A 25,779-nucleotide genomic window follows, 5' to 3' on the forward strand; every position below is an offset into this window, starting at 1 on the left:
AGAGGCAGTCGTGTAGTAGGAAGCCATGCTGGCAGTCGTGAGGGTTACAGTGCTCGCCGTCCTTTGAGAGTTCTTTAGAGCATTGTTTTTCGGTTAGATAAAAACGATCGTATATCGATAGCCGAGGATTTGTTGGCATTCTTACGTAGAGTTTCCACATATCGTGAGGGTCCTTCGTAACAACAGCGGGAATATCGCCGTTCTGAATGGATTCGAAATCACTAAAAGTGATTGAGAAGTAATCGAAAGGATTTCGGGTATCGATGCTCGCACATTTCACAAACAGCTGAGAGCCAAACATTCGTTCAGGCAGTGTGTTCGGATTCATCAAATCATATCTCAGCATTTCCAGTCGAAGCTGTATGTATTCGTCGCGATCCATTCTGTTTAGCTCGTATCGAAGTCCCAGAGAAGCTAAAATTGATGCCGCAATACCCAGCGCGGACACTGGGGATGAAAATATTTGCTTTTGCCCCGACTCAGAAGAAGTGAATACGAGTGATTCCGTCTTATCCAGAGTCGTACAGATTGTCCACGGATCACGACACTTCTGCACCGATACGGACATTCGTGTGAAATTCAAACATGTGAGATCTTCTACAGCCAGCAGCGCCGAAGTTGTGTCGTTCGGTCGAAATGTTTCGTTTTGCAGTTTATAATAAGCTAGATGGGTCGGCAACGTTTCAAACAGAGTGCTGTTCCACAGTCGCTCGGGGGCTTCGTCGATCAATGCTGGACTCCAGTGCGCCGTTCCGATGACTGAGAAGGCCGTCGTAGAACGCAGAAAGCTGGCAAAGAGCACGACTGCAAATGCTCTTGCAAATTTAACACTTTTCTTTTTCTTCGAATAACCACAACGCTTCTCATTACAAACATTCCTAGAAATAACGACGAGCGCGATTACCGGAGTCATTATAGCATATTGTGGAACGTTTTCCGTATGAATACACGCAAAACTATTAAACTTCAGATCTAACACGATTTAAGAGCCGTTTCGCTCTGTCAACGCAAGGACTCGAACATCGCTTACAATACCGGACTTTCTTACAAAGAATTCGAGCAATTAAAATGATCGTAGGACTACATTACTACTCGCAACTTTCGAACGTATTCGTGATTGCAATCGTCCGTCGATTGTAGTTGGATTGTAAGCAACTTGTAGGACGGTCCCAAGCTCGCAGGTGTTCTGCAGCAGTTCAGCCCGTGCATTACTTTCAACTCAGCTTTCCAGCAGCAAACTCAATTAATTTGCGAAGCATGAAGCCGGAGTGACCTCTGCGGCTTCACCGCTTTTCATCATCGCTTTGCAGTAAATAGTAAAACTTAAGGTAAGCTTTGCAACTGAAAATTAACTCGAATAAAGTAGCGCATCATATATGAGAAAATAGTCCCATGCGTTTAAAAGACCTAGACAAAACGTCATTGCTCACATGATTTCTTAATCATTGTTAAACACCGTTAAAGTGAGTTGATCACATGTGAGCGACGAATAGTCGGAGCAAATTCGTTATCCACCCTACAGAATCGAGAAAATGTCAACAACTCTGAAGTCTACCAAGACTAAGTCGAAAAATGGTCCTAAGGTAACAGCAAGCACGACAAAAGGCTTTGTGACGCAGAGAAGAAAGGCGTTCGCTACTCTGGTATGCGTGCTGTCGGTCTTCGTTGCACTTTTGACCATCTTCTACGCATTCGAGCTGGAAGAAAATGACGAGTAAGTTTTGAGGAAACGTCCCAAATGAGTGCCTATAATATATATAATATATATAATATGAGTAGGAATAATAACCCAGTATCACGAGACGTCTATTGAACATTGGCAGCAAATAATTTAATGCTTGTTTACCTACGCTACAATCTTTTAGATTAAAGTCGCAGACCGAGTTGAGCAATTACGAGCCGATGTTTACATCATGTATCATCACCATATTGCTTAGGGCACCGCGCTGCAGAGCAGTCGTCAGTAGGACAGCTCGCTGCAGCTGAGGGGCCGGGAATATATCAAACAGTTTTGGGTGTCGCAGCCGTGTCACGACACAAATATCAGAAATAGCCAGAACCGACTTGTGATTCACCATCTCTGTGTTAAGTTTAGCTATCAAAGCTACATCAGCACGCTAACAATGATCCCAGTGCTAGCCCAAGATTGCTCGACTAATTCGTACTCTCGTGGCTAACCTGTCTTTCTCTCCCCCTCAGGCACATGTTCGTCTGCCACCCTCCATCGGCCATCTTCTTCCTGAAGGTGCACAAGTGCGCCAGCAGCAGCATCCAGAACATGCTGTTCCGCCTGGCCGAACGGCTGGACATGCCGGTGGCGCTGCCGGAGACGGGAAACTACTTCGGTCACCCCCGGCACTTCAGAGCGCATATGGTGCACCGGCCTCTGGGCGCGCACAACACCACCTACCGCTTGATGGCGCACCATCTGAGACTCGACCAGGAACAGGTCATGAAGGTCAGTGACACGGCGATCACGGGGTCCGGGGCATTCACCAGCTGCTTCTCGTGGCGCACGACGGCATAAAGGCCTGGCTACACTATGCGTTTTCTGAGTGCGTTTTTTGCGTGTTTGCGGGTTTTGCGTAATATCGTTCTAGAAAAATAAATGATATTACGTTTATGTGATGTTTTTTATATTCAATTTTAGTAAAAATATGAGTTATATTAACTTCTGCATATAACTAATGTAAAAATTATATTATTTTTTACTTTTTTCTACAACGATATTAGGCAAAAAACGCAAACCCGCAAAAAACGCACGCAGAAAACGCATAGTGTAGCCAGGCCTTAAGAGTTAGCTGGGGCTGCAGAGCTGGAAGGTGAAAAATGAATGTGAACATGCAGTTGGGTTAGGCCTTATCAGTCACTGACATGATAAAAAAGTTGTTTTGTTCATAAAGTCACACCGTAGAAGCGTAGACCCAAGTTGCTAGCGTATGCCTTGTTATCTCGTTTCTAGGCTGTAGACCGTCCTTCACTCGGCCGTTCGCCACCCTGTTGCTCAGAATGATGCAACCCTGCCCCTCCATAACCCACCCTGCCCCACTGACAGGTGCTCGGTCCCAACGCCACCTGGCTGGCCGTGCTGCGCCGGCCGGCCGACCAGTTCATCTCCATGTTCGAGTACTACCGGCTACAGGAGGTGTGGAACATGACGCTGGCGGAGTTCGCCGCCTCCACCACCCAGTACGAGCCGCTGGGGATCACCCATTTCCGCCCCAACCAGATGTCGTTCGACCTGGGTCTGGACGTGCGGACCCTGATGTCAGACGACCAGCTGCTGGGTGACACCCTCACCCAGCTGCACCAACGCTTCGATCTCGTCCTCATCGCCGAACTGCTGGACGAGTCGCTCGTCCTGCTCAAATACCGTCTCTGTCTGGAATGGGACGATGTTGTGGTGTTTAGACACAACGCGCGGCCACCCTGGCTGCGCTCGGCTGCCACACACAACGGCACGCTTCGGCGGCAGCTGCGGCACCATCTGCAGATAGATACGGCCGTCTACCACCACTTCTATCAGCGGCTGAGACAGCAGCTGAGGGACTACGGGACGGCACACATACGCGCCGGCCTGGCCACGCTGCGCGCGCGGGTGCAGCACTGGGCGGCTCAGTGCCGCGGGTGGAAGTGGAACTGGCCCGGTGATCAGTCCCCGCTGCCTCCCCGAGGGACCTCGGACGCACAGAGACACGTCTGGATGTGTTCACGGCTGTTCACGCACGAGATCACCTACACGGAGCATATCAGAATGGAACAGGAGTGGGAGGCGCACCGCTCTCACTTCTGGGATAAACTGCTCGCTAAAAACTGGCCAGTCAGGTAGTGATGTGTCCCCAATGCCCGACGCAGTGTGACCCGTATTTGGAAAGGTTGTACAACGCGGCCCCAGTATTGACGTACAGCTCGGCCAAGTTCGTCAGGGGACACTGAAGAGGTCAGAGCTCACCACCAAAGAAAGACTAACATCGATACGATCATCAGTAGACTGATCAAGGAGATCAAGATGTCGGTAGTTTGCCAAAGTGATGTGCCGCTACCACCCGCAATAAAAGCAACTGACAGTGATTTTTATTCCGCATCCTATAGATTACTCTAATGCGCAGTTCCGTTGTTATCCATTCAATGAACACGAGACGTGCAGAAAACGTTTTGTTTTATTTTTAACAAAATACAAATCTTGGTTAACAGTTCTATGTATATGCACTGCCTGCCTTTGTACTCCATTCCCTGAAGCATGAACCGCAAACACTCAGGACTCGAGCAGTGACTATCAATGCGCCGCTATATATACACAGCCTCCGCGGCCCTCATCAAAGCACTTCTGGACTAACCGAACGCCTTCATATCAATCAACGAGAACACACTAAGCTCGCAATGTGCCCGCCCCTCTCCATCACTCGTCAGTCCCTCGGTCCGCGGGGCAGGCGGGAGCCCCGTTCACTCACCGGCACTGGGAGCCCTTTCACTGTCCTCGGTTCACACACAGTCCGCGTCACCGCTGTCCGATACGGTATCAGTGCCGACCTCCGTGGGCCGGCGTGCCTCGGAGGACGAATCGCCTGCGCCCTGCCGGCCGGCGGCGGCGCCCTTCAGCAGCTCCGGCGAGGGCTTTACGGTCTCCGCGGAGTGCGCGGAGGGGTCTCCAGCGGAAGCTTCCGCCGGGGCGTCGGCGAGCACCAAAGACTCTTTGGAGTCGTCGGCGCACGCTGGGGACTCATTGGAGTCATCAGCGAGCACTGGAGACTCTTTGGAGTCATCAGCGAGCATTGGAGACTCTTTGGAGGGTTTAGGGTTTACCTTTTCCTTGGTTGTAGCCGACTCGTCTGTAGGTTTTGCGGTCTTGATGGGTTCGATGGGAAGCCCTGAGGCACTGACGGGCTCAACAGATGGTTCGGTGCGCTCTTCTGTCGAGGACGTGACAGTCTCGCCTGATGGTTGAGCCGGCTTCTCTGAAGTCTCGACGGTCTTCTCGGAGGGATCGTCCGGCCGTTCAGTGAACTTTGCTGGTTCATCATGCCCACCAGCCACCGCGGCTGTCTCCTCTTGTCCGTCCGGTGACCGGACTTGATCCTCGACTGCATTATCCAGGGTGTCAGAGACAAACACCACAGGCTCTTCTTGGACATCAGCGACGGTTTCTTCAGTCTCCCGCGCCGGCCGAGGCTCAGTGCCCTCCTCAGCCGTCTCTACCGTCAGCGGCTTGACGTCTTCTTTGTCGGAGACTGCACTAGTCGCGTCTTCATTCGTTGTCACTTTGGCGTCCATTGAGGCATGTCCTGCCACTGGTGAGGCTTCGGCTTTGGGGGCCGGCGCCAGGGTCTCACTAGTAGCCGACGTCGCAGTCTCGGGAGCAGCCTCAGTCAAAGCTTTGGGAGCGCTTTCCAGCACAGCCTCCGTGGAAGTTTCCGTTACCGTCTCAGGAGTGGCGTCGGTCACAGCCTCAGAAGCAACCCCAGTTACAAGTTCAGGAGCGGCTTCAATCACAGTCTCCACTCGGACAGCTAGCTCGGTCACAGCTTTAGGGGCAGCTCCAGTCACAGCCTCAGGATCGGCTTCTGTGGCAGCCTCAGGAGCGGCTTCTGTTGCAACCTCCATCAGCATTGGCTTAAATATAGCCTCAGAAGCGCTGATCACAGCAACATCTAAGGCGTCCTCCGTTGAAGCCTCTGTTGGAGTAGCCTCGATCACAGCCTCGACTGTGGTAGCCTCTGCTACAGCCTCGTTAGCCTCTGCCACAGCCTCAGGTGATGTAGTCTCTGCCAGAGTCTCCGGTTGTGTCGTCTTCGCCGAGGGCTCGGCTGGTGCAGTCTCGGCTGCAGGTGCACTCTCGGTTGGTGTACTCTCAGCTGGTGTAGCCCGAGCTGGTGCACTCTTGACTGGTGCAGCTTCGGTTGGTGCAGCTTCGGTTGGTACAGCTTCGGATGGTGTACACTCGGCTGGCGTACACTCAGACTCAGTTGGTGCAGCCTCGGCTGGTGTAAGCTCGGTCGGTCGAGTCTGGTCTGGCGTAGCCTCGACTGGGACACTCTCGGCTGGTGTGGGCTCGGCTGGCGTAGTCTCAGCCGGCACAGACTCTGTTGGCGTAGCCTCGGTTGGTGTACACTCGGCTAGTGCAATCTCGGTCTCGGCTGGTGTAGCCTCAACTGGTGTAGGTTCGGTCATTGACACAGCAGACTCCACCTCGGCAGATCCCGTCTCACATGGTTTCACATTCAGCTTGCCGTCAGTTGTCACGGCCTCGGCTTCCGTTCCGGGAGGTGTGTCATCCTCCTCCGACACTACCAGGATCATATCATCGTTTTCATCCGCTGATACAAACTCCTCTTCAGCTTCGACTGTCACCAGCCCCGCCTCAGCCACGGCGGCGGATGAACCCTCGGCTTCAGGGTCTGACAGCGTAACGTCAGCATTAGCTTCCACTGACGTAGTTTCGAGCCCAGCTTCCACTGGAGGGGATTTGACTTCAACTTCACCACCTATCGGCGATACTTCGACGCCCGCTGGCGTAGCCTCGGCCTCGGCGTCGGCTGGCGTAGCCTCGGCTTCAGCGTCTGTTGGCATAGCCTCTGCCGCCTCAGCTTCAGATGCAGCGTCTTCTGGCATACCCTGGACCTCAGCGACAGCTGGCGTAGCCTCGACTTTAGCGTCTTCCGGTTTAGCCTCTGTCTCAGCGACAGCTGGCGTAGTCTCAACCTCAGCGTCGGCTGGCGTAGCCTCTGCCGCAGCATCTGCTGGCATAGCCTCTGCCGCAGCATCTGCTGACGCAGCCCCGACCTCAGCCGCATCTGCCGGCGTAGCCTCTACCGCAGCGTCCTCTGGCACAGCCTCGATCTCAGCGTCTTCTGGCATAGCCTCTGCGACAGCATCGGCCTCCACTCCACCATCCTCGGCCGGAGCAGCACTCTCAGTCTTCGAAGTCTCAACATCGATCTCCCCGGCGTCTTCCACTCCGTCTACGGACTGGCTCTTCTCACCAGCCGAGCACTCGTCCGCCGTTGGCTCAGAGCCTTCCCTCGTCTCCGGCTCAGACAGAAGACTGAACGAGATCTGACCGGGCACGATCTTGAACTCATGACTGATGCGCCGACCGAGTGGGGTACCGTCAGGAGCCGTGGCGACCTGCGTTTCTGCCGGGGGGACGGGTGCAGGGGTCAGCTGCTCCGCAGGAGCCGGGGCAGGGGTCAGCTGCTCCGCCGGGGCCGGCGCAGGGGTCGGCTGGTCAACTTGGGAGTCACGGGCAGGTTCCTCTTCCTTCAGCGTCGGTGGGACAATCAGTGAGAACGAAATCTGACCGGGTACGATCTTCTCATCGCGGTACTGTCGTCCGCGCGGAGTCGCGGCGGAGTCCGACTCATCTTCCTGACGTTCCGTCGTGGTGCCCTCCTCAGAGGCGGGCTCTTCGCTCGTCTGTCCAACAGCGGACACCTCCGGCGAGGCAGGAGACGTGCCCTCCTCAGCGGCGGGCTGTTCGGTCGTTTGTCCGGCGGAGGACACCTCTGGCGCGGCAGGAGTCCCGGCGGTGACGAGGTGCAACATCAGACGATCTCCGTCAGCCGTAAATCGAACGGTGACTAACCCGTCCAAAGAGCTCGCCTCCGCCAGCCGAGGACTGTCACAGTCCGGCGCCGGGTGGCAGCGATGTACCAGCGGCGGCGGTAGCGCCACGGCCTGCAGTGGCTGCCGCAGATCAGACAGAGCCACACCCTCGAGGATGTAGCCGGTGTCGACCAGTCGCACGCGTGCCGTGTTCTCAGCGCCAACCGTCAGGACAGTGGCGCGGTTCCAGCCTCCGTTCGTATCCTGGACCACGCACAGGTCGCTAGCAGCCGGGGCGGCCAGAGGAGGCGGCGGATCGGCGTCACCATACAGCTCGGCGATCAGTTGTCGCAGTTCCCCGAGGGCAGTCCGGTCATCAGAGAGCATCACAAACACCTCTTCTGTACCCACAAACGTCACGGATGCTTCCATGTCTGTATCGAGCTGTGGCATCAGTGCCGGCGGCAGTGTCAGACGCCGGGCCAGTCGGCAGAGCCCGTCCGCGGCCAGTGTCTCGGCCACGTCTCGTCCGTCGACCGTTAAACGCACCAGCGCCACCGGGCCGTCCGCGTCGGCGGACGCGGCCAGACGCCTCAGGCGAGCGCCCTCTTCTGTCAGCTCGCGGAGCCGGCCGACGGCAGAGGCGGCGCACGCCTCTACTGGCAGGCGGCAGCGGAGCGCCTGTGGGGGTAACTCGCTGAGCTCGGCCGGCAGGCGGCGCAGAGCTGCCGCTTCCACCTCCTCACCGTTACCGTAGTCGACAAACTGAACCCGAGCGCGGTCGTCGCTGGTGGACACCACCCGGGCGCGGTACAGGGCTTCGTCTTCGGAGAAAGGCGCCGCCAGCAGGTCAGTTGGCTCGAACGGCGGCTCGGCGGGCGCCAGGGAAGCAGCCGCGGCCGCCAGGCGTTCCATCAGATCATCCAGAGCGGTCGTGTCGGGAGACTGGACGTAGAACTCGAGTGGCGAGTTGACGTGCGACACAAACACCTCGTGATCCCCGGGATCATCCAGTCGGGATTCTGCCGCCGGATCACCCGTGTTCTCTTGATTCTGGTTCACCTTCGCGTCACCATCAGTGTCTGTTGTCTTGTCTTCACGGGTCTCTTCCGTTTTCTGTGTCATCTCCACGGGCACGGCCAGTCCCTCTTCCACCAGTACTCCGGCCAAGTCACGGCCCTCGTGTGACAGCGTCACGATCGCAGGGTCTCCCGCGGCGACTAGGGTCATCTGTAGTTCCAGCTCGCTGTCGGCTAGCTCGACAAATCGCTCGGCAGCTGCAGTCTCTGCACCCTCCGTCACCCGCAGCGGCAGAGAGCAGCGCGCTGCCAGGAGTGGCTCTTCTGTCAGCTGCGGCGGCAGACAGCGCAGCTCACCAACCGGCACCGACTCCGTGTTACCGTAATCAACGAACAGGACTCGGCGCGACTCGGCAGAGTCGGAGTCGGGCAGGAGTCGGGCGCGGTACATGGCGCAGTCTACCGAGTACCTGACGGCCACCAGCTGACCGGCGGCGGGACTCTCGGCTACAGGCAGCTCGCCGCTCGGCTCCAGCTCACCGGCCGCCTCCAGGGCCTCGGCCAGGGTATCCAGGCGCGCAGAGTTGGACAGCAGCTGCACCCAGAACTCGCAGGGACCCACGGAGAAGGACACGGCGACTGCCGCTGAATGGCCCGGCACCAGGTCAGTTAGACTCGCCACTTCCGCCGGTGGTTCAGCCCGCGGCGCCTCCTCTACTCTCTCTGTCGGAGCATCAGTTACCTTCTCGTCACTCTTCTCTCTCTCCTCAGTCGCATGCCCGGCCTCTACCAGAGCCTTGGCCACATCCTCGCCGCCGAGTCCGATCAGTTTCACCGTCCAGCAGTCGCCGGCGCCGCTCACAGTCACCATTTTCGCCTGGCCATCCGGCGCGCCTGTCAGCGTATCCAGAGCCGCCGCCGCTTCCGCCGTCCAGCCGCAGGCCGGGGCCGCAGCGCCCGCCAGCCGGCACCGCTGAGCAAACGGTGCCGGAGCCAGGAGAGGCGGTGTGAGCAGGCGGCAGGCGGAGCGCGCGCACCGCTCGCTGTTGCCGTAGTCGATGAATTGGAGGTGTAGTTGGGAGGTGTCGGCGGAGTCGGCGGCCAGCACACGCGCACGATAGAATGCGCCGTCCTCTGAGAAAGGCGCCGCCAACAGGTCTCCCGGCTGCACCTGTCAGGGCACAGGACACGCTGGGTGTGAAACTGAACACGGCTGTTACTGAGATACGCACGAGTACATTGTAGGTGATTGGGCTTCGATGAAAAACACAGAACACTTGAGCGGAGTGGAACAATCAAAATGCCTGTTAAAAGTTTCAACCCGATCCGAGGAAATTATAAGCGGTAAGCATTTAATCATATTTCCCTTCATTGACATGAAACACTCATATTTAGCAAACTGCGCAGACAATCTGTCTACAATGTCTGCAGGCTAATGTCGGAAAATTGCCTCAAAAGACCCCAGTGCCCAGCCTGGCCGGCCGGCCGATCAGGAGACTCACCTCGTTGACAGCTCGCTCGCCGTCCGCCAGCTTGGTGTACTCAGTCTCCAGACGGGCCATCAGTTCGTCCAGCTGATCGGCCGCCGCCGCGTCCTGCACGTAAAACTCGCCCGGAGACACCGTGAAGGACACAGCCACCGGACGAGTCTCCGGAGCCGGCGAGGGCTGCTCCGCCTGGGGCGCCGTCACTGTCTTCTGGGGCTCGGTGGGAGCCGGAGCGGCGGGAGCCACAGCCGGGGCCGGAGCGGCAGGAGCCGGGGCCGGAGCGGCAGGAGCCGGGGTGGCCGAGGCTCCCAGCTCGACGTTCACGTTGGTCTCTCCGTCGAAGAGCGTCACATTCAGGTGGTCGGAGCTGACGAGGTCCACGCGAGCAGAAAACTCCTGAAGAGGAACATGTCAGTCAGTACGAGGTTGGTAAAAATGTCCACAAGGTACGACCAGAGCGCAAGGTCCACAAGGCACACTTCATACAACAGAGCTTAACGAGTTCCCCGTCCTTGGGCCTTATATGAAGTTATACCTAAGCATTATATTCGGTTCCAGGAAAAAAAAAGATGAAAGACGGTGCGGCCAGGATCCGGGATCTCTCAATCATCCAGTCAAACTGCATTCTGCGCCTCACTGAATGACTGATCACCGCAAAGCTAGTGCTGCAAAGTAAATAAACCTAAAGCTAACTTCGGGTATGACAGTCCTGAACACTAAGATCACATCTCCGTCTTACCATTTGGTCGGCGCGTGCCGTGAGGTCGTCGGTGCGGTCCTTGGGGACCCCGGTCAGTGAGAGCCGGATGGCCTGGGCCGGCAGCCGCCGAAGCGACTCGGGACAATCCAGTAGCTGGTGGGAGATTCACTGGGTCAGACGGGTCAGACAAGACACTATAATTGTAGAAAGATACACATTGTTAGTTTGCCAATATTCTTTACGACGTCATAAATTCCAATTAAGGAAACAAGCAAACAAACATAAACAAGATAAAGACTCCGGAAACAAGATTTCACCAGCAGCTGCTGACGGAAAAGGGGCAAAGGAGGCATTGTGCTAGTTCAATAGCAAACTACCTATCTACCAGGGGTCCCCGCCCCTTACCTCAGCCGCCAGCACGGTTTCCGTGTTTCCGTAGTCGACAAAGTGGACGGCGGCGTCATCTCCGGTCCTCTCCACCACCACGCCGCGGTAAAAGGTGCCGTCGAACGGAGCCAGGCAGCCGGCGGCGGCCGCAGCCGAACCGCCCAGCGGCTAAGGGGGACAAGATTCAGACATCTAGCGAGCGATTCATAGACTAACACTAGTCACTAACAACCGCGACCGCCAGGGAAGGGGCGAAATTACGACACTACCGGACACTGAGGCAGGGTCCAAAGCAGATTAAACAGTATTAGTATTTTCCCTCTCCAAAAAAAGCCATAGAAACATGATAACATTAGAGACGAGGGTGAAAACGCCATTCATCAATATTGAATTATAATCTTTACTCGAGCCCCGGCCAGTAACGGACACACCTCTGCCAAACCACACATTTACTTTTTTTACCGAAGCCTTCGCGAAAAAAGCAGGCTAGTGACCCTCTCAGTCCCTTCGCCATCCGTACCTTTCCGCCGCCGGCCACGGCCGTCTCGATCTGTGTCTCGAGCTGCTCGATGTCGGCGGCCCGTTCACTCAGCTGGCAGTACAGTCGGTCAGGAGAGACGATGTACGACACAAACACGGCCAGTTTGTCGCCCGAACGGAACGGGTTCGGCAGGCCCGTGTATGGACCCAGGTCTGTTGGAACGACACAGAGCGGGGTCAATGAGAGAACACAAAACGTTAACGGACCCAGGCATGTAAGCAGACGTGGAGACGCTGCTGACACGCCGGTCTGGCTAAATCAGCACAGTGTGGGGACTGCTCAGTGGTGCGCAATGCTACACTAAGTATCGCTGCATGAGAATGACAGGAAACAGGACGTGAATTTCGGTCTGATAAAATAACATGGACGTCACACCCCTCCACCCTTGTGACAAGAGTGGAATGTTTTCTTTATAATGAACTCTGCCCACCAAAGAGGAGAGATGCATTCTCTCTAAAAGAGAGCAATTGAGTGGATGACCGCGCCTTAGCGGCCCTAGTGAGTACGTAAAAACACCGCTCATTGTTTATTTATTGGGGCTTAAGGGCGCGCCGACTACAATGTCATTTTGCGCCCAAATACACCGCTCATTGACAGCTAGCGTACATCTTGCCGATCACATATGCCACAAATACTCGCGACCCCAATTACTACTCACGCTTCTGAGGCGCGGATGGTGTAGCGGCCGGTGCCGGGCTCGGAGCGACAGAAGCCGGAGTCGGGATAGGAGCGGCAGGAGTCGGAGCCTGGGTGGGAGCCGGGGCCGGGGCGTCCGAGGCTCCCAGCTCGACGTTCAAGTTGGTCTCTCCGTCGAAGAGCGTCACATTCAGGTGGTCGGCGCTGACGAGGTCCACGCGAGCAGAAAACTCCTGTGAAAAAGAACATGTCAGTGGTTTAGACAGGGGGTCGGTGGAGACGTTCATGAGCAGCAAACGTTAAGCCAAAATACAAGTATGAGGCACATAAGCCCGAGTGGCATGCCGAACACGGCTGGTTGATGACCCAGCGACTTCAAAGTTCTTGATCATCATTACTGTCAACTGAAGATATTCCGTAAGTGGAGAAGCAACATTCACAGGCACCAAGCCTCGCATCCTGTGACAAGCTTTGACTATCGTCTTACCATTTGGTCGGCGCGTGCCGTGAGGTCGTCGGTGCGGTCCTTGGGGACCCCGGTCAGCGAGAGCCGGATGGCCTGGGCCGGCAGCCGACGCAGCGACTCGGGACACTCCAGCAGCTGGCAAAAGATTCGACCGATTAGACGGGGAAACTTCAATGTCAGAAGAATAAACATTAATACGAGAACCGTGTTCCGATATCTTGAGCACCCTATTGGAAGGCAAATATGAAACAAGATTAACTGTTATTCCATGTAAGTTTTATTTTTGCTAGAAGCAATCAGCAAGCTCTTTCGGAATGACAAGGCCATTGCAGAGTTATGGGATAATATGGGATACAGGGCGGAGAGATTGGACTGTGCGGACCACCGACGGCGCGCCGCAGCGGCAGAGACCCTTCGATGGGACGGAAATGTCCTGATGGGAAAGCCCACTCTGCAGCTAAAAAGGGTCACCCCGGAGAGTGTAATCCAATGAGGAGTGCCCTCAACACCGGTTACCTGGTGCCGGTGGGGGCGACCGCCAGCCCGGAGAGGGAAGCGTGACGGCGGATGCGGATGGGCTTGTCCAGGGATGGCGAGGACGAATGAAGAACACGAATGGCGTACTGGCGGTCCCCCATCCCACCCTTTTTTGTTGGGTTAGGCCCTTGCCCCTTTCGGTCTGACGAGACCATTTCAGGACCGGAAGGATGATAGGAATTAGGAGGAGACATGGGTCTGGGCGGGCACCCTGGTGAGTCGCCAGAGCCGAGTCCGTTCAGAGGACAGGCTGACCAGCCCCCGAAGCACTCACCGCACGTCCCGGCTACGGGCGTGCTCTTATGGGCATTCCCGCATGAGATAAAGTTGCCCGTCCAGCCCGGAACAGGGGGTTGAGGTGTGGAGGAGAAGGATTTGAATGTTCTAAGAATAGAAACGACGGAACGATGCCCTCTCCCATTCCACCGACATCCAGTCCAGTACCGGTGGCACAGTTTTCTGTACCGCCGCGCCGGTACCTCGCCTCTTGGTCCTACCTGTGCGGCCGGCACGGTCTCCGTGTTCCCGTAGTCGACAAAGTGGACGGCGGCGTCGTCTCCGGTCCTCTCCACCACCACGCCGCGGTAAAAGGTGCCGTCGAACGGAGCCAGGCAGCCGGCGCCGGCCGCAGCCGAACCGCCCAGCGGCTGAGGAGAGACATCTAGTGAGCGCGCCACACATTACAACTGTCGACCGCGGCTGGCAAAGCAGGGCCACAGTCGCGACAGGACAGGAGACTTCCAGGGGCCCAAAGTGGTGAAGGAATTAGTAGAACTTGTGCCCATGGAACAATCAGATATGCGGAAATTAGTACTTTATCTTCAATTTTTAACTTGGCCTTCCATCGAGCTCCTAACAACGAGCAAACCAATTTTCAAATTACCCAAAAAAGATTAATTTCAGCTGGGCACTGGGCAGGCCGCGGGTCATCAAGGGCACCGAACCAACCCATCCCGTCCAACAATTTTGTACCTTTCCTCCGTCGGCCACGGCCGTCTCGATCTGTGTCTCGAGCTGCTCGATGTCGGCGGCCCGTTCACTCAGCTGGCAGTACAGTCGGTCAGGAGTGACGATGTACGACACAAACACGGCCAGTTTGTCGCCCGAACGGAACGAGTTCGGCAGGCCGGTGAATGGACCCAGGTCTGTAACACAGTATGGTGGAACTGTATTCAGCTCCAGGGCTAGGGGACGGGGTCAAAGGCTCCACGCACCAGCACGGTACGGAGCAGGAGCTGATTAAAGGTCACCTGCGCTGCGTGACAACCGCTAGGTGGAATTAGGTGCAGAAAACAATAGAAAACAATATGCGAATGTGAACTTCTCACAAATCACCGATCCGCCTCTAGCATGAAGACACGATAACTCATATTCTGCTACTCACTCACGTCTTCTCACTGTTCTTATGGTACTAGTACTCACGTTTCTGGGGCGTAGCGGCAGATGTCGGAGCCGGAGCAGCGGCCGGGGTGGGAGCAGGAGCGGCAGGAGCCGGGACGTCCGAGGCTCCCAGCTCGACGTTCACGTTGGTCTCTCCGTCGAAGAGCGTCACATTCAGGTGGTCGGGGCAGACGACGTCCACGCGGGCCACAAACTCCTGAAAGGAGAATATTATGGCACTGGTCGGTAGAACGTCCACGCTACAAACATTCTTGACGGTTGAGAGGCAGGAATATCGTAGTGCTACGTTTGGACGACAGACTTCGGCCAGTCACATCATTGCTGCTGGTTTAGTGTCGTCAGCGTCTTACCATTTGGTCAGCGCGTGCCGTGAGGTCGTCGGTGCGGTCCTTGGGGACCCCGGTCAGTGAGAGCCGGATGGCCTGGGCCGGCAGCCGACGCAGCGACTCGGGACACTCCAGTAGCTGGTGGGATAGAGAACGGGTTAGACAGCAGCTGGCATACCTACTCCAGCAACAGCCTAGCGGGAGATTCAACGTGTTAGACAGGGAGAATAAACCTGCACCTAGTGGGAAGTTGGTACAAGTCAAGCATTACAGAAATTCACAAGCATAAATGACAAAACGAATAGGAGGGACGTTAGGCTCCCGCACGACCACCCTGGTGCGCCGTCGGGGCTGAGGCCGTCACATGGACACTGGACAGGCCGACCAACCCCGCCAACGGTCATCCCACTGCACGATGGGACCGCTTCGGAGAAGCCGCTCGCGTCTGATGAAGGTGACCGTCCAGGCCGGAGCAGGGGGTTGAGGCGTGGAGAAGAAATTGACTGATGGAAAATGGACAAAACGGTGGGAGGATCAGAAGTCCAGTCCCCGTTTTTCGCCCCCTCCCAGTATACCATACATATTTACCTCGGCCGCCGGCACGGTTTCCGTGTTCCCGTAGTCGACAAAGTGGACGGCGGCGGCGTCGTCTCCGGTCCTCTCCACCACCACGCCGCGGTAAAAGGAGCCGTCGAACGGAGCCAGGCAGCCGGCGCCGGCCGCAGCCGAACCGCCCAGCAGCTGAGGAGGCAGCAGGTGTCACAGACATCGATCAAAAGCTCCAAAAGCTAACACAACAACCGCGGCCACCAGGGAAGGGGCGAAACCACGACAAGACCGGCCAGCGGAGCAACCACTGCCTGTCAGTCGAATGCCTTGGAAGCAAAGATGCAAAAATAAATGCTTTAAGCTGTTATATAACAGACTTAAGAGCCAACCCCAGTATCAAGCAGCGAACACTTGCCATATCAAATATTCACAACTGAAGCAAGTTGTAACAAAGGACAAAAGAGCTCCGTTCAGCCCCACCACCATCCGTACCTTTCCTCCGTCGGCCACGGCCGTTTCGATCTGTGTCTCGAGCTGCTCGATGTCGGCGGCCCGTTCACTCAGCTGGCAGTACAGTCGGTCAGGAGTGACGATGTACGACACAAACACGGCCAGTTTGTCGCCCGAACGGAACGGGTTTGGCAGGCCGGTGAATGGACCCAGGTCTGTGGGGACAGAGTCCAGAGAGCGGTCACCACAGGATCGGTCGGAAGAGTGACACATTTGTGCGGTACGGTACGGACACTGCGGTTGTGGCTCAGGGCGATGTTAGCGATTTCTGAACAGAGCACACAAAGGGTGAAGTTACTGGCTGATTGAATCATGCTCACGAAACACCAATATGGTCCGGGTGCTAAGCAGTGTTGTTGGCATTATTGCCTACACTAGAGACAACCAAGATTACATACCGTCACCCTCTCTGAAGACGGGCGAACCAATTGGCAACAACTTCGTCTTATACTATCTACAAAACACAATCTGGCACATCCAACCATATTATCTTACATTTCGTGTGCATCTTATTTCCCTTCCCTGTCCAAACGCCACCACTCACGCTGCTGTTTGAGAGTCTGTCCGGGCTGGGGTCTGACGGCCAGGCCGTCTGCCACCAGCATGTCAGTGACCTTCTGACCCGACAGGGTCACCTCCACGGCAGTAACAGAGCCAGAGGCGTCGGATGACGCTGTCACCTGCAAATGTAGGACGTGAAGAGAGAAGGGTCAGATGCGTCCGGTCGACGTAGAGGTGAGTAACATAACCCTTTATCTAAGAGTCCAGGTCGGATCACGTCAAAGGTGTTGAGTTGCCAATCACGTCGTGGTTTTTTGCTGTATAAATGAAGAACTCAAATGCATTAAGACGAGCCCAATAAAGCCACATGCTATAGCGCAGCAGAATCCGGCAAAACGCGCAAAACGTTTATAATATAGAACAAGACTAGCACTACCATTGGATGGCTGCCAGCACCACTCGTTCCCGTTCCTAGCATCCCCCTTTCCTGATTCCTAACATCCAACCCACGACTGGCGAGATCGGGCAATAGGCCTGATCCGTCTCACACTCACCCCGCCAGTGTCACTATGTCCTTACCGTCATGTCTCCGTTGAAGTACTTGGCCAGCTGTTTCTCGTCGAGTGTCTTCCACTGTCCGCCGGCCGGCTCCACACCGGCGAAGCGGCAGCTGAGGGCAACAAACGGGGAGATCAGCCAGGGACTCCTACAGGGTGCTGTGGATCGCACTTCGGCCGATCCATGACTCACAGAGTACGAACGGAGAAAGACAAATGAGATCAGTGAGAACCCATACAAATTACCATCACAAGTCCAACAAACCAAACATAAGAAAGGGATGCGACTGCACATCGTAATGTTTAACATCTCGCGCCCGCTTACTTCTGATGCGATTGGAAATCCAGACGGATTGGTGAAGCCAAGCTTCACATTACAATACGCCAACTTTCCATCACGTAAGTCTACGTCATATTTTGATCGAGTCCTTCACCTCCTTTTCCCCACCATGCCCCTCCGGTCATCAGAGGACACCGGCGCGTATCCACTAACCTGTAGGCCTGCGCGGGCAGCCGGCAGTGTTCCTCCTTGAGCCGTTTGACCTCTCGGCGGGGCACCACCTCGCAGTTCCCGTAGTCAACAAACAGTACCCGTAGCTCGGAGGGCGAGACGGAGCGAACCAGAGCGCGGTACCAGGCGCCGTCCGTGAACCTGCGAGCCGGGCCGGGAAAGGTTAGGGTCAAGTCAGGGAACGGTCAAGGCGAGTGAGGTCAGGCCCGGCCGTGCAGATTGGGTCACGGTCAGGGTACGTCAGGACAGGTCAGAATAGGGTCAGAGCACGGTACCAGTCCCTACATACGCGATTGTCGATGAACCTAGGACAAGCTGGTAAGGTCGGATCAGATCCAGAACAGAAAGAATCAATGCCAGTGATGGCACCATCTGATAACTTGGGGAAGATGTCAAAAACCTAGTGTGTGCCTAGTTGCTAGTTGCAAAGGCTTCCCGCAAAGCGTCAAAAAGTTCGCACGCGCGCAATACCGTCAGTTACTACATTCGGTACGTAATTTGTCTCAGACCCTGTTCTTTCCTAAACAATAGAACCATCGCTCAGCCCTCAGTCTCGACTGACCCGGCCTCCCACTTACCCACCCTCCAGACACACTCCCATCCGTTCTCCCTCCCCTCCCCGTACGCACCTGGCGGCCACCGGTCGTCCAGTCTGCGGCTGGGTCTCCTGTCCATCCTCCGCCCGCAGTCCGCTGTAGAACCTCTGCATCTCCTCCATCAGACTCGTAAACTCCGGCTCGGCCGGGCACCGCTGCACGTAGAACCGCGCCAGGCCGGACACCCAGGTGGGTGTCACCGCCAGCGGAGCGCCCGGCGGCACCGGCCTGCGAGTGATGGTGGCACTGTGGGTTGGGATCTCCACTCGGGCCGGAGCCGGCGGGGCCGGTTTGCGAGTGTCACCACCGTTAGCTCGGGAGGAGGGCCGTCCGCTGGAGCCATCCCCGTCGCCCCGACCGGCGGAGGAGCGGCTGACGGGCGCGTACTCTGCTGGGTCGTCCATCCGCATCTTCCCGACAAACCGCTCGAGGCGCGGCTCTGAGTCCTCCTCTGGGGCGGCTGGGGCGGCGGCGGAGGTGGTCGAGGGTTTGGGCGGCCGCGGGGAGGGGGCGGCGGCGGAGCTGCCCGAGGAGCGGCGCTCGGCGGCGCGCAGACCACCGTTGGGTCGTGAGTCGGACGGCCGCCATCCGGGGCCGGAGCTGGCAGAAGGTGGGGGTACCGCGGTGGACTTGTCCCGCCAGTTGGGGTCCTGGGGACAGACGAGAGAACACCACTTGGTCAGCTGCATGTCGAGAACACAGTGTTAGCACAGTACTCTGCCGTCACAACAGTTATGTTGCAGAACAATGTAACAAACCTTGAACTGATGGGAGCATGGAACAAGCAAATATTATCTTCTGACGTGCAGATGCATAACGACAAAAAGCGCGTCTTCCATATTCCAAAGAAGACAGTCATGCATCGTTCGCAGATTGGCATACTATAAAATTACAAAAGCTGTGCGAGTCTACTTAGTTGGAGGAAGCAACGAACTTAGCACCTCTTCGAGGCTCGAATTCTACAGCAGCACTCCATTCCCCTTCGATTAGTTGAAATAAAAGTGACCGAACAACAATTTGTGCGGGCGTGAGTCCTCGTGATTTTGACCAGCAACTTCGATTCAATGCTTCGCGACAAAAAGGCGTCCAAAGCCAGAGCTAAGCATGCGTTCCAATCTACACTACGGTGGATGTCACTAGAAAATTGCCGAAGAGTGGACCTCAAACCTCCCAATACCTCATGGATCCGTCACCCAGTGTTTTACCATTAGAAGCGCCTCTACACTTGCCTTGAGGAGTAGGTCGAGGAGCTTGCATCGCTTCTCAAGATCGACCCCTCCGTGCCCATTGGACGTGACTGTGTGTACGATGGTTTGAAGCACCTCCTGTGGCGGAAAGAGCAAAGAGAGCGTCCAACGCCGATCGAACGAGCAGAGCAAAGGAGACTCGGGCGCCACAAGTAACGAAAGTGTAGCATCATGCAAAGAGCCCAACGAATTTACCGTGCTAGTTAAAAATGTGACCTGCTGATTTCATTGAGTGGATGACGAGCAGGGCTGCGGAGTCGATAGTCATTTCAATGGAGTCGACTTCGACTCCGGAGTCGGTATTTTTTCGTCGACTCCGACTCCGACTCCGACTCCGGCAGACTTCGGCTGTTTTTAAATGATTCATGATGCATTTTAAATGCTACACATATCTGAGACGTGCGTACTTGACAGATGCTATGTAGTAGTAATGCCCATTGTAAAATACGAGTAAAGACCCCCTCTCCCACCATACACGGGAATCCACCGTCACCACTGTTCTGAAACGAAACAAATTGTAGCACGATTAAGTATATTCTGAGCTCAATCGACATAGCACGTGGGTTCTCTGAGATTAGCCTCGAGCCTCGGATCTCGAGTACTACTATAAGTACATACCTACGGGCTAAGACTACCAATGTCCAGTACCACAGCCTAGTACCACAGCATGGTAGGTATCTTGTATCCCGCTGCTACTTTACTGCCAGTTCGTGCGAAGGATCAGTATAGCCTCGACCAAGTCGGGTTTCATTGTCGACCGCGCGTCACTCAGGATGAACTTGAGAGCCGAAAACAGCCTTTCGACGCTCACTTGCGTGACTGGTAGTGCCGTCAAGGCACAAGCTGCATTTCGCACCTGAGACGGGAATGAAGAGCAGATAGCCTCGAACGCGTCTTTGCTTTTGACTCGGGGAAGCTGTCACACCTTCTCCAGGTCTTCACGTAGAGTCGACGTCAGCTCTGCGTCCGTCAACCGACGACGCTGTTGAAGGCGGTCCAGCGCCTGTTCCAGCTCATCTTCGCTGCTGGTGCTGCTGGCGTTGTTGCCAGTGCCGTCATTCGCTGCCCGCGCCGTCTGCTGGCTTCCTGGCTCGCCGCTGCCTTCCTCGTGGGACGTCTCGGGGCAGCGGATTTGGCTCTCACGCTCGACAATCCTGTTGAAAACCCGCTCAGCGTAGTTGAGATCAGCCTCATCAAGCAGAAGTCGGTAACGGAGGTCGACGTACACTGCCCCCAAGAACAGGTCACACTCAAAGAGCCTGCCCTGGCGTCGATCCATGGCAGCAACGATGGCAGCAGCGAGCCTCGTGCCATTGGCCTCCAACTTACGCTTCAAGAGTTTCCACTCTTTGAGGAAGAGGCCGGGCGTCAGCTCCGCAGCCTGCAGACGTGCCATAGTAGCGGTCGGCTCGACCAGAGCATCTGCGAGGCTCTGCAGCTGCTGCCACTTATCATTGGACAGATGCAGTTGCGGGTTCGCAGCTCCCAGGTCTTCCACGACCGGACGGAGCTCCAGGAGCCTGGTCAGCATCCGACCTGTGCTGGACCAACGCGTTTCGTTGTCCAAGATAGGACTCAGCGCTCCCCTGCGCTTGATGACGGCAACCAGATGAGGCGTCCGGAGCTTCTTTACTACGGACCGTGCTCCTGCCAGGAGAGTACTGACGGACCTGCGAAATTAGAAGTGGATTCAGTTGCGTGTATTTCTTTAACCCTCGCATGTGTGCGGCGTTTGCCAGCTTCTAATGTGTAGGGGGGGGGGTCGGTTGGACCCCCCCCCTTGCCGTTTGGCCCCTGATCGAGCTAGAGCTTCGCGGAAAAAACGAGCGTGTTGCCCGTGACGAGAGGAAGCCGATGATACCCAATTTTAAGGTCCTAGGTCATTTGTTGACCTTCCAGGTCAGGTCAATGACCCAAAGTGGGGAAAATCGGGACCTGTTAGAAAGTCGTAAAGTGTGGCTGCTAAGGGGTTTTCGGGTGCTGATCACGAATATTGTTAGTTTTGATCACAGATGAGGTCTTTAAGCATTTAGACCAGGTCGGGTCAGGTCAGGTCAGGTCAACCAGTAGGGGTCCTGCCGGGTATTCGTAGTACGTGTCAACCGCCTCTGACAGCTTCGTAACATGTTACGAAGTCACCAAAACTACTTCGTAAATGTTCAAATAGTTGCTAAATTCGAATTCAGCTCCAAAAACTAGCCTAGAAACATGTAAAACTCGAAAAAGTGAACCGAGGTCACCCGAGGTCACCAGAGGTCAATGACCTGACCTGACCTTCAGGTGACCTTGACACCCACCCTAATGTATGGGAGCAACATCAAATCACATGTTTGAACGTTTGAAACCACGAAAAGCTTGCAAACGCGCGGCTAATGCGAGCCGACATACGCAAAATCGCGATTCCGGCCAAACATGGTCTCGGGAAAGAGGTCACAGGTCAAAGGTCATTTGGGTCAGGGTCATGAAATTTTCAGGGTAGGTGTAAAATTGATTAATGCGAGGGTACTGAAAGTTTCGTCGCGATCGGCCGCTTTTTACGCGAGTTATTCGCGAAAAACCATGGGGGGGGTCCATCCGACCCCCCCCCCCCCTACACATGCGAGGGTTAAACCCCAGCACGGCCAGTGGGCAGATCAGCCCCCGGATTTTTCCCCATCAACGTAAAAATTGCGCCCATAGGCCATATGTACAACCAAACCTGGCACATTTCTTCGACATTCATTGCCCACATTGTCTGAAACTTTTCACTTCAAATATGAAAAGTCAGGTTACCAGGTCACTGGCTACGTAACATCACCCTCGAACATATTTTTCGAAGCTTGACATCCCGCTAGTGCTTAATGGACATTGTTTTATTTTTAATGTGATCTAGTGATAGGTAGCTACAAATTGTATACCTAATATTTTTACATGATTAACCTAAGGTCATCTCATTTTTTTCCCTGACCGCCCCGTTATAACACATTAGTAATATAGGTATTAACACGCGCACTGGAGGGAGGGGGGGGGGGAGCAAAATCCGCCCCCTCCAGTTTTTCGCGAATATCTAAAAAAAAAACGGCGGCGCGCAGTGCCGCTTTTTTTGGGCATGCCTGCATGATGTCACGAAATTGGAAAATCCGAGATATAAATTTTGTAGGTATCCACCTCCGTATAGGAACCTGAAAGTTTGAAGTGATTCAGACTAAAACTGTGTCACAGCACGACCTTCAACTTCGAATCCGGTACAAAACAAAGTTTTGACTTTGACCTGACCTGGTGACCTGACCTTTGACCTTAGGAGATCAACAGGTGGGGGGGGGGCGGGTTTTGCCTCCCTCCAGTGGGCGTAACAAACACAGAAGCAAACAGAAACAAACACATGAAAAAACACAGGGGAGGGGGGACAAAATGCTCCCACCAACGAACGGAATGCCGCTGTTAAAAAAAAAAAACACATTTTAAGACGTCAGCTGCCATGGCGTCCGGCAGGATATGCCGATTAATAGGTAGGTAATCGTAAAATGAAAGCACACAAATCAATGAACATTTCTTCAAGACTTATTTATAAAAATAAAGTATAGAAAGTGGCACTTACTTGATGCCGTCTCGGACTGCCAGTTGCAGAGTATGGGCAGCACACCTCATGTGGCTGGCTGTTGGCGGCGCAGCACTGACGGCAGCCCTGAGGTCCGGCATGTCTCCGTCTGCTGCGTCTCCGTCTTCGTCGTGCGCGTCTGCGGCGTCGCCGTCTTCGTCTTCTGATTCTCCATCGGGCGCGTCTTCATCGGGCTCGTCAGGACTGTCTTCGTTTGGCGCCAGGCTGGTGCCCGTCCCTGCTTCCCTTTCGCCACTTTCTTGGTTAAAAAGAGACACCGTTTTTATCATGTTTGCGGCGTTGTCAGACACAATCGCGAATATCTGGTCATGAGATATTTCAAAATCGGACATTATCTGAACCAGCATGTCCTTTGTGTGCTGACCGGAATGGATCCCATCGCAGTCGCGCACTGCCAGCGTACGAACTTGAATTCCTCCACCCGAATCGGATGGTTTGGAAAACTGCACGTTTACTCCGAGGTAAGAACGGTTGTGTCGAGTGCAGCCGTCTATTTTCATGAATAAGGCGCGGCCGCGCAATTCTTCCTTGATCTCATTTCGCCTTTTTTCGGCAGCACTCATGATCGCATCACGAATTGAATCCCTGTCCAAACTGAACTTCACTTTGGACGCCATGTCCCCAATCAAATTACGCATGGCCTCGCTGCCTAGAGTGGTCAGCGACACTCCTCCTCGCACGACTAGATCCACTATATTTTTTTTTTCAGTTCCTCGGCGGAAATCGCGCGGCACTATAAAAGTCAGTGATCTTCGACATCTTCGACTTCAGCGTCGGCTCAGTACGTGATTTCTTAGTTTGTTCGTCTTCTTCAGTAACTTTTTTAAAGGCGTCCGGGTGGGATCGCTTCAGATGTCGTTTTAAGTTCGAACATACGTTCTTTTTCTGTCCGAAATCTCGTATTTTCACTCCACAGTCGTTCACTTTGCATGCAAATCCTGAATCTGTGCATTCGAAAAGATTGTACACCCCACTTATTTTTGACATCTTTCTCGAGTAAAACCCCAAAACAATGCAAAAAACAGACGCCTGTCAGTAACGTCCTTCCCCGTCCGCCGCTACACTATTGCTGCAGACGCCCACCCCGACCGGCAGGCCGTCAGCCGACGAATTCGTGTCGCTGCGTGCAGTTGCTAGGCAACGTGGCTGGCTGGCTGCCGCGCGTGGCGCATAGTTAAAATTCTCCCGTCAGCCGAACGCCTGCTCGGAGTCGGAGTCGGTTGATTTTTATCGACTCCGACTCCGACTCCGACTCCGGCAAAAATAACCGACTCCGTCGACTCCGACTCCCGACTCCGACTCCGACTCCGCAGCCCTGATGACGAGACCCATCGATTTCAAATTCCAGCGAAATGGCGACTAGACCCGGCTACTATCCCCTCTCAGGAACTAGTTTTGAATCAAAAAGGCCAGCTGGAGGCGACATGCCGTGTCTACACCTGCTCCGACAGCAGCATCTCCCCAATACATAACTCATTCAACTCAGCATTCACTCACCCCGTAACTCACCTCACCCACTCCATGACTCACATATGGTATATCCATGGTATATCTCACCTCTGACAGAACGCTTACCTCTCTTCCGCTCACCTTCACTCATTTCTCACTCTATCGCTCACCTGATCACTCCTCCCACTAGCTACATCCTCCCTCCATTCCCACAATCATCCTTTCTCTCTAACCTGATCGGCGCGTGGCGGCGGCGAGGTGCGTTTGGCCGTATTGTTGTTAGCATCGGATGACCTCGGTGACTGCTGTCCCGACCCCGGGTGGAGCAGAGCAGTCGCTCGCACCGGTTCCGCCTGAGCTAGCGTTACCACAGCCGGGGCGCCGGGACGCGCCTCCTCAGCACGCGCCAGGAAACTGCGGCCAGCCACCGAGCCGCGGAACTGGGTCGTCTGGTGGGATTGGGCGGTTATGGTAAGGTGGTGCAGAGATATTATGGGAGGGTGTTTGGGGGAGAAGCAAGACCAACATTGCCGAAATAGTGATTTTTCTGAAGGTTTCAGAATACGACAATATCGAGAGATAGCGTAGCTTAGTTAGTGAAAAAAGTTAAAAACTAAGGAGACAAGATAAAATGACCAGTGTTCTTTGTAGCAAGCACAACCAAACCCCCCATCGTCCGGTCCGACTCCAGCACACAGGTTTTCTGGTGTCATTGCGTGAGCAGCCGCAGACATCTTGTAAGCGTTTACACCTGAGGCCAGCGCCCGCGACCCATACCTCCTCGTCGGTCCAGCCTCCATTGCTGCTCGGCCGGGCTCCCTTGGCGCAGCAGAGGATGGCCTGGGCCGGCAGCCGGGCGTGCTCTGAGCGGAGCAGTCGGACAGACGACATCGGTACGGAGACCGTCTCCCCGCTGTCCAGCAGGAAGACGGAGACCTGAGGAAGGGAGGAGAATTCAGTGTGTCAGTTTCTCCCCACTGTCCAGACACTTGGTGGCCGAGGAGATCCCTAGTTCAATGAGAACACCATATATTTGAACCACTTCGTCGGATCCAACCACGCTTACATAACCAATACGCCTAAGCGAAAGGCGTACACAAACCATTTCACATACTGTAAGACTGGAATGATCAAGCTCATAGACAGGAGGAGCGAATATTACTACAAAGACTGAACAGTTACTAAACCATCTACTATTACTACATACAACATGCACAAA

The 25,779-nt window shown here is 55.1% G+C and overlaps 2 protein-coding genes across 4 annotated transcripts in view; one reads left to right on the plus strand and one right to left on the minus strand.

The window, feature by feature from the left end:
* The first annotated feature begins 235 nt into the window (after nt 1–235).
* On the plus strand, nt 236–4,193 carry LOC122369752 (galactose-3-O-sulfotransferase 3-like). Its single transcript, XM_043344719.1, has 3 exons — nt 236–1,714; nt 2,200–2,458; nt 3,056–4,193. The coding sequence occupies exons 1-3, from the start codon at nt 1,533–1,535 to the stop codon at nt 3,827–3,829; spliced, it is 1,215 nt and encodes a 404-aa protein (XP_043200654.1). The 5' UTR covers nt 236–1,532; the 3' UTR covers nt 3,830–4,193.
* LOC122369751 overlaps nt 4,143–25,779 on the minus strand; it is a 39,230-nt gene continuing 17,593 nt past the window's right edge. For 2 of the 3 annotated variants that reach the window (XM_043344716.1, XM_043344717.1), the window contains exons 17-35: nt 25,338–25,496; nt 24,794–25,009; nt 18,300–18,916; nt 17,653–17,811; nt 17,182–17,272; nt 16,646–16,781; nt 16,084–16,256; nt 15,631–15,783; nt 15,067–15,180; nt 14,738–14,912; nt 14,288–14,460; nt 13,813–13,962; nt 12,800–12,913; nt 12,335–12,545; nt 11,656–11,828; nt 11,154–11,303; nt 10,788–10,901; nt 10,064–10,444; nt 4,143–9,732 (exon numbers count right to left, since the gene is read on the minus strand). In XM_043344716.1, the coding sequence (XP_043200651.1) occupies nt 4,483–9,732; nt 10,064–10,444; nt 10,788–10,901; nt 11,154–11,303; nt 11,656–11,828; nt 12,335–12,545; nt 12,800–12,913; nt 13,813–13,962; nt 14,288–14,460; nt 14,738–14,912; nt 15,067–15,180; nt 15,631–15,783; nt 16,084–16,256; nt 16,646–16,781; nt 17,182–17,272; nt 17,653–17,811; nt 18,300–18,916; nt 24,794–25,009; nt 25,338–25,496 (8,709 nt within the window). In that variant the 3' untranslated portion in view covers nt 4,143–4,482. The remainder of the gene's footprint in view (nt 9,733–10,063; nt 10,445–10,787; nt 10,902–11,153; nt 11,304–11,655; nt 11,829–12,334; nt 12,546–12,799; nt 12,914–13,812; nt 13,963–14,287; nt 14,461–14,737; nt 14,913–15,066; nt 15,181–15,630; nt 15,784–16,083; nt 16,257–16,645; nt 16,782–17,181; nt 17,273–17,652; nt 17,812–18,299; nt 18,917–24,793; nt 25,010–25,337; nt 25,497–25,779) is intronic. The other variant, XM_043344718.1, reaches the window with a different exon arrangement.

The sequence above is a fragment of the Amphibalanus amphitrite genome, unplaced genomic scaffold, assembly GCF_019059575.1.
Source record: "Amphibalanus amphitrite isolate SeventyFive unplaced genomic scaffold, NRLGWU_Aamphi_draft 001068F_arrow, whole genome shotgun sequence".
Taxonomy (NCBI): Eukaryota; Metazoa; Arthropoda; class Thecostraca; order Balanomorpha; family Balanidae; genus Amphibalanus; species Amphibalanus amphitrite.

Excerpts from the sequence above, each read along its gene's own strand:
- LOC122369752 (XM_043344719.1), top strand. The coding sequence starts at position 1,533 with ATGTCAACAACTCTGAAGTCTACCAAGACTAAGTCGAAAAATGGTCCT. Across the intron at positions 1,715-2,199 it reads GAGCTGGAAGAAAATGACGA|GCACATGTTCGTCTGCCACC; the intron begins GTAAGTTTTGAG and ends TCTCCCCCTCAG. Across the intron at positions 2,459-3,055 it reads ACCAGGAACAGGTCATGAAG|GTGCTCGGTCCCAACGCCAC; the intron begins GTCAGTGACACG and ends CCCCACTGACAG.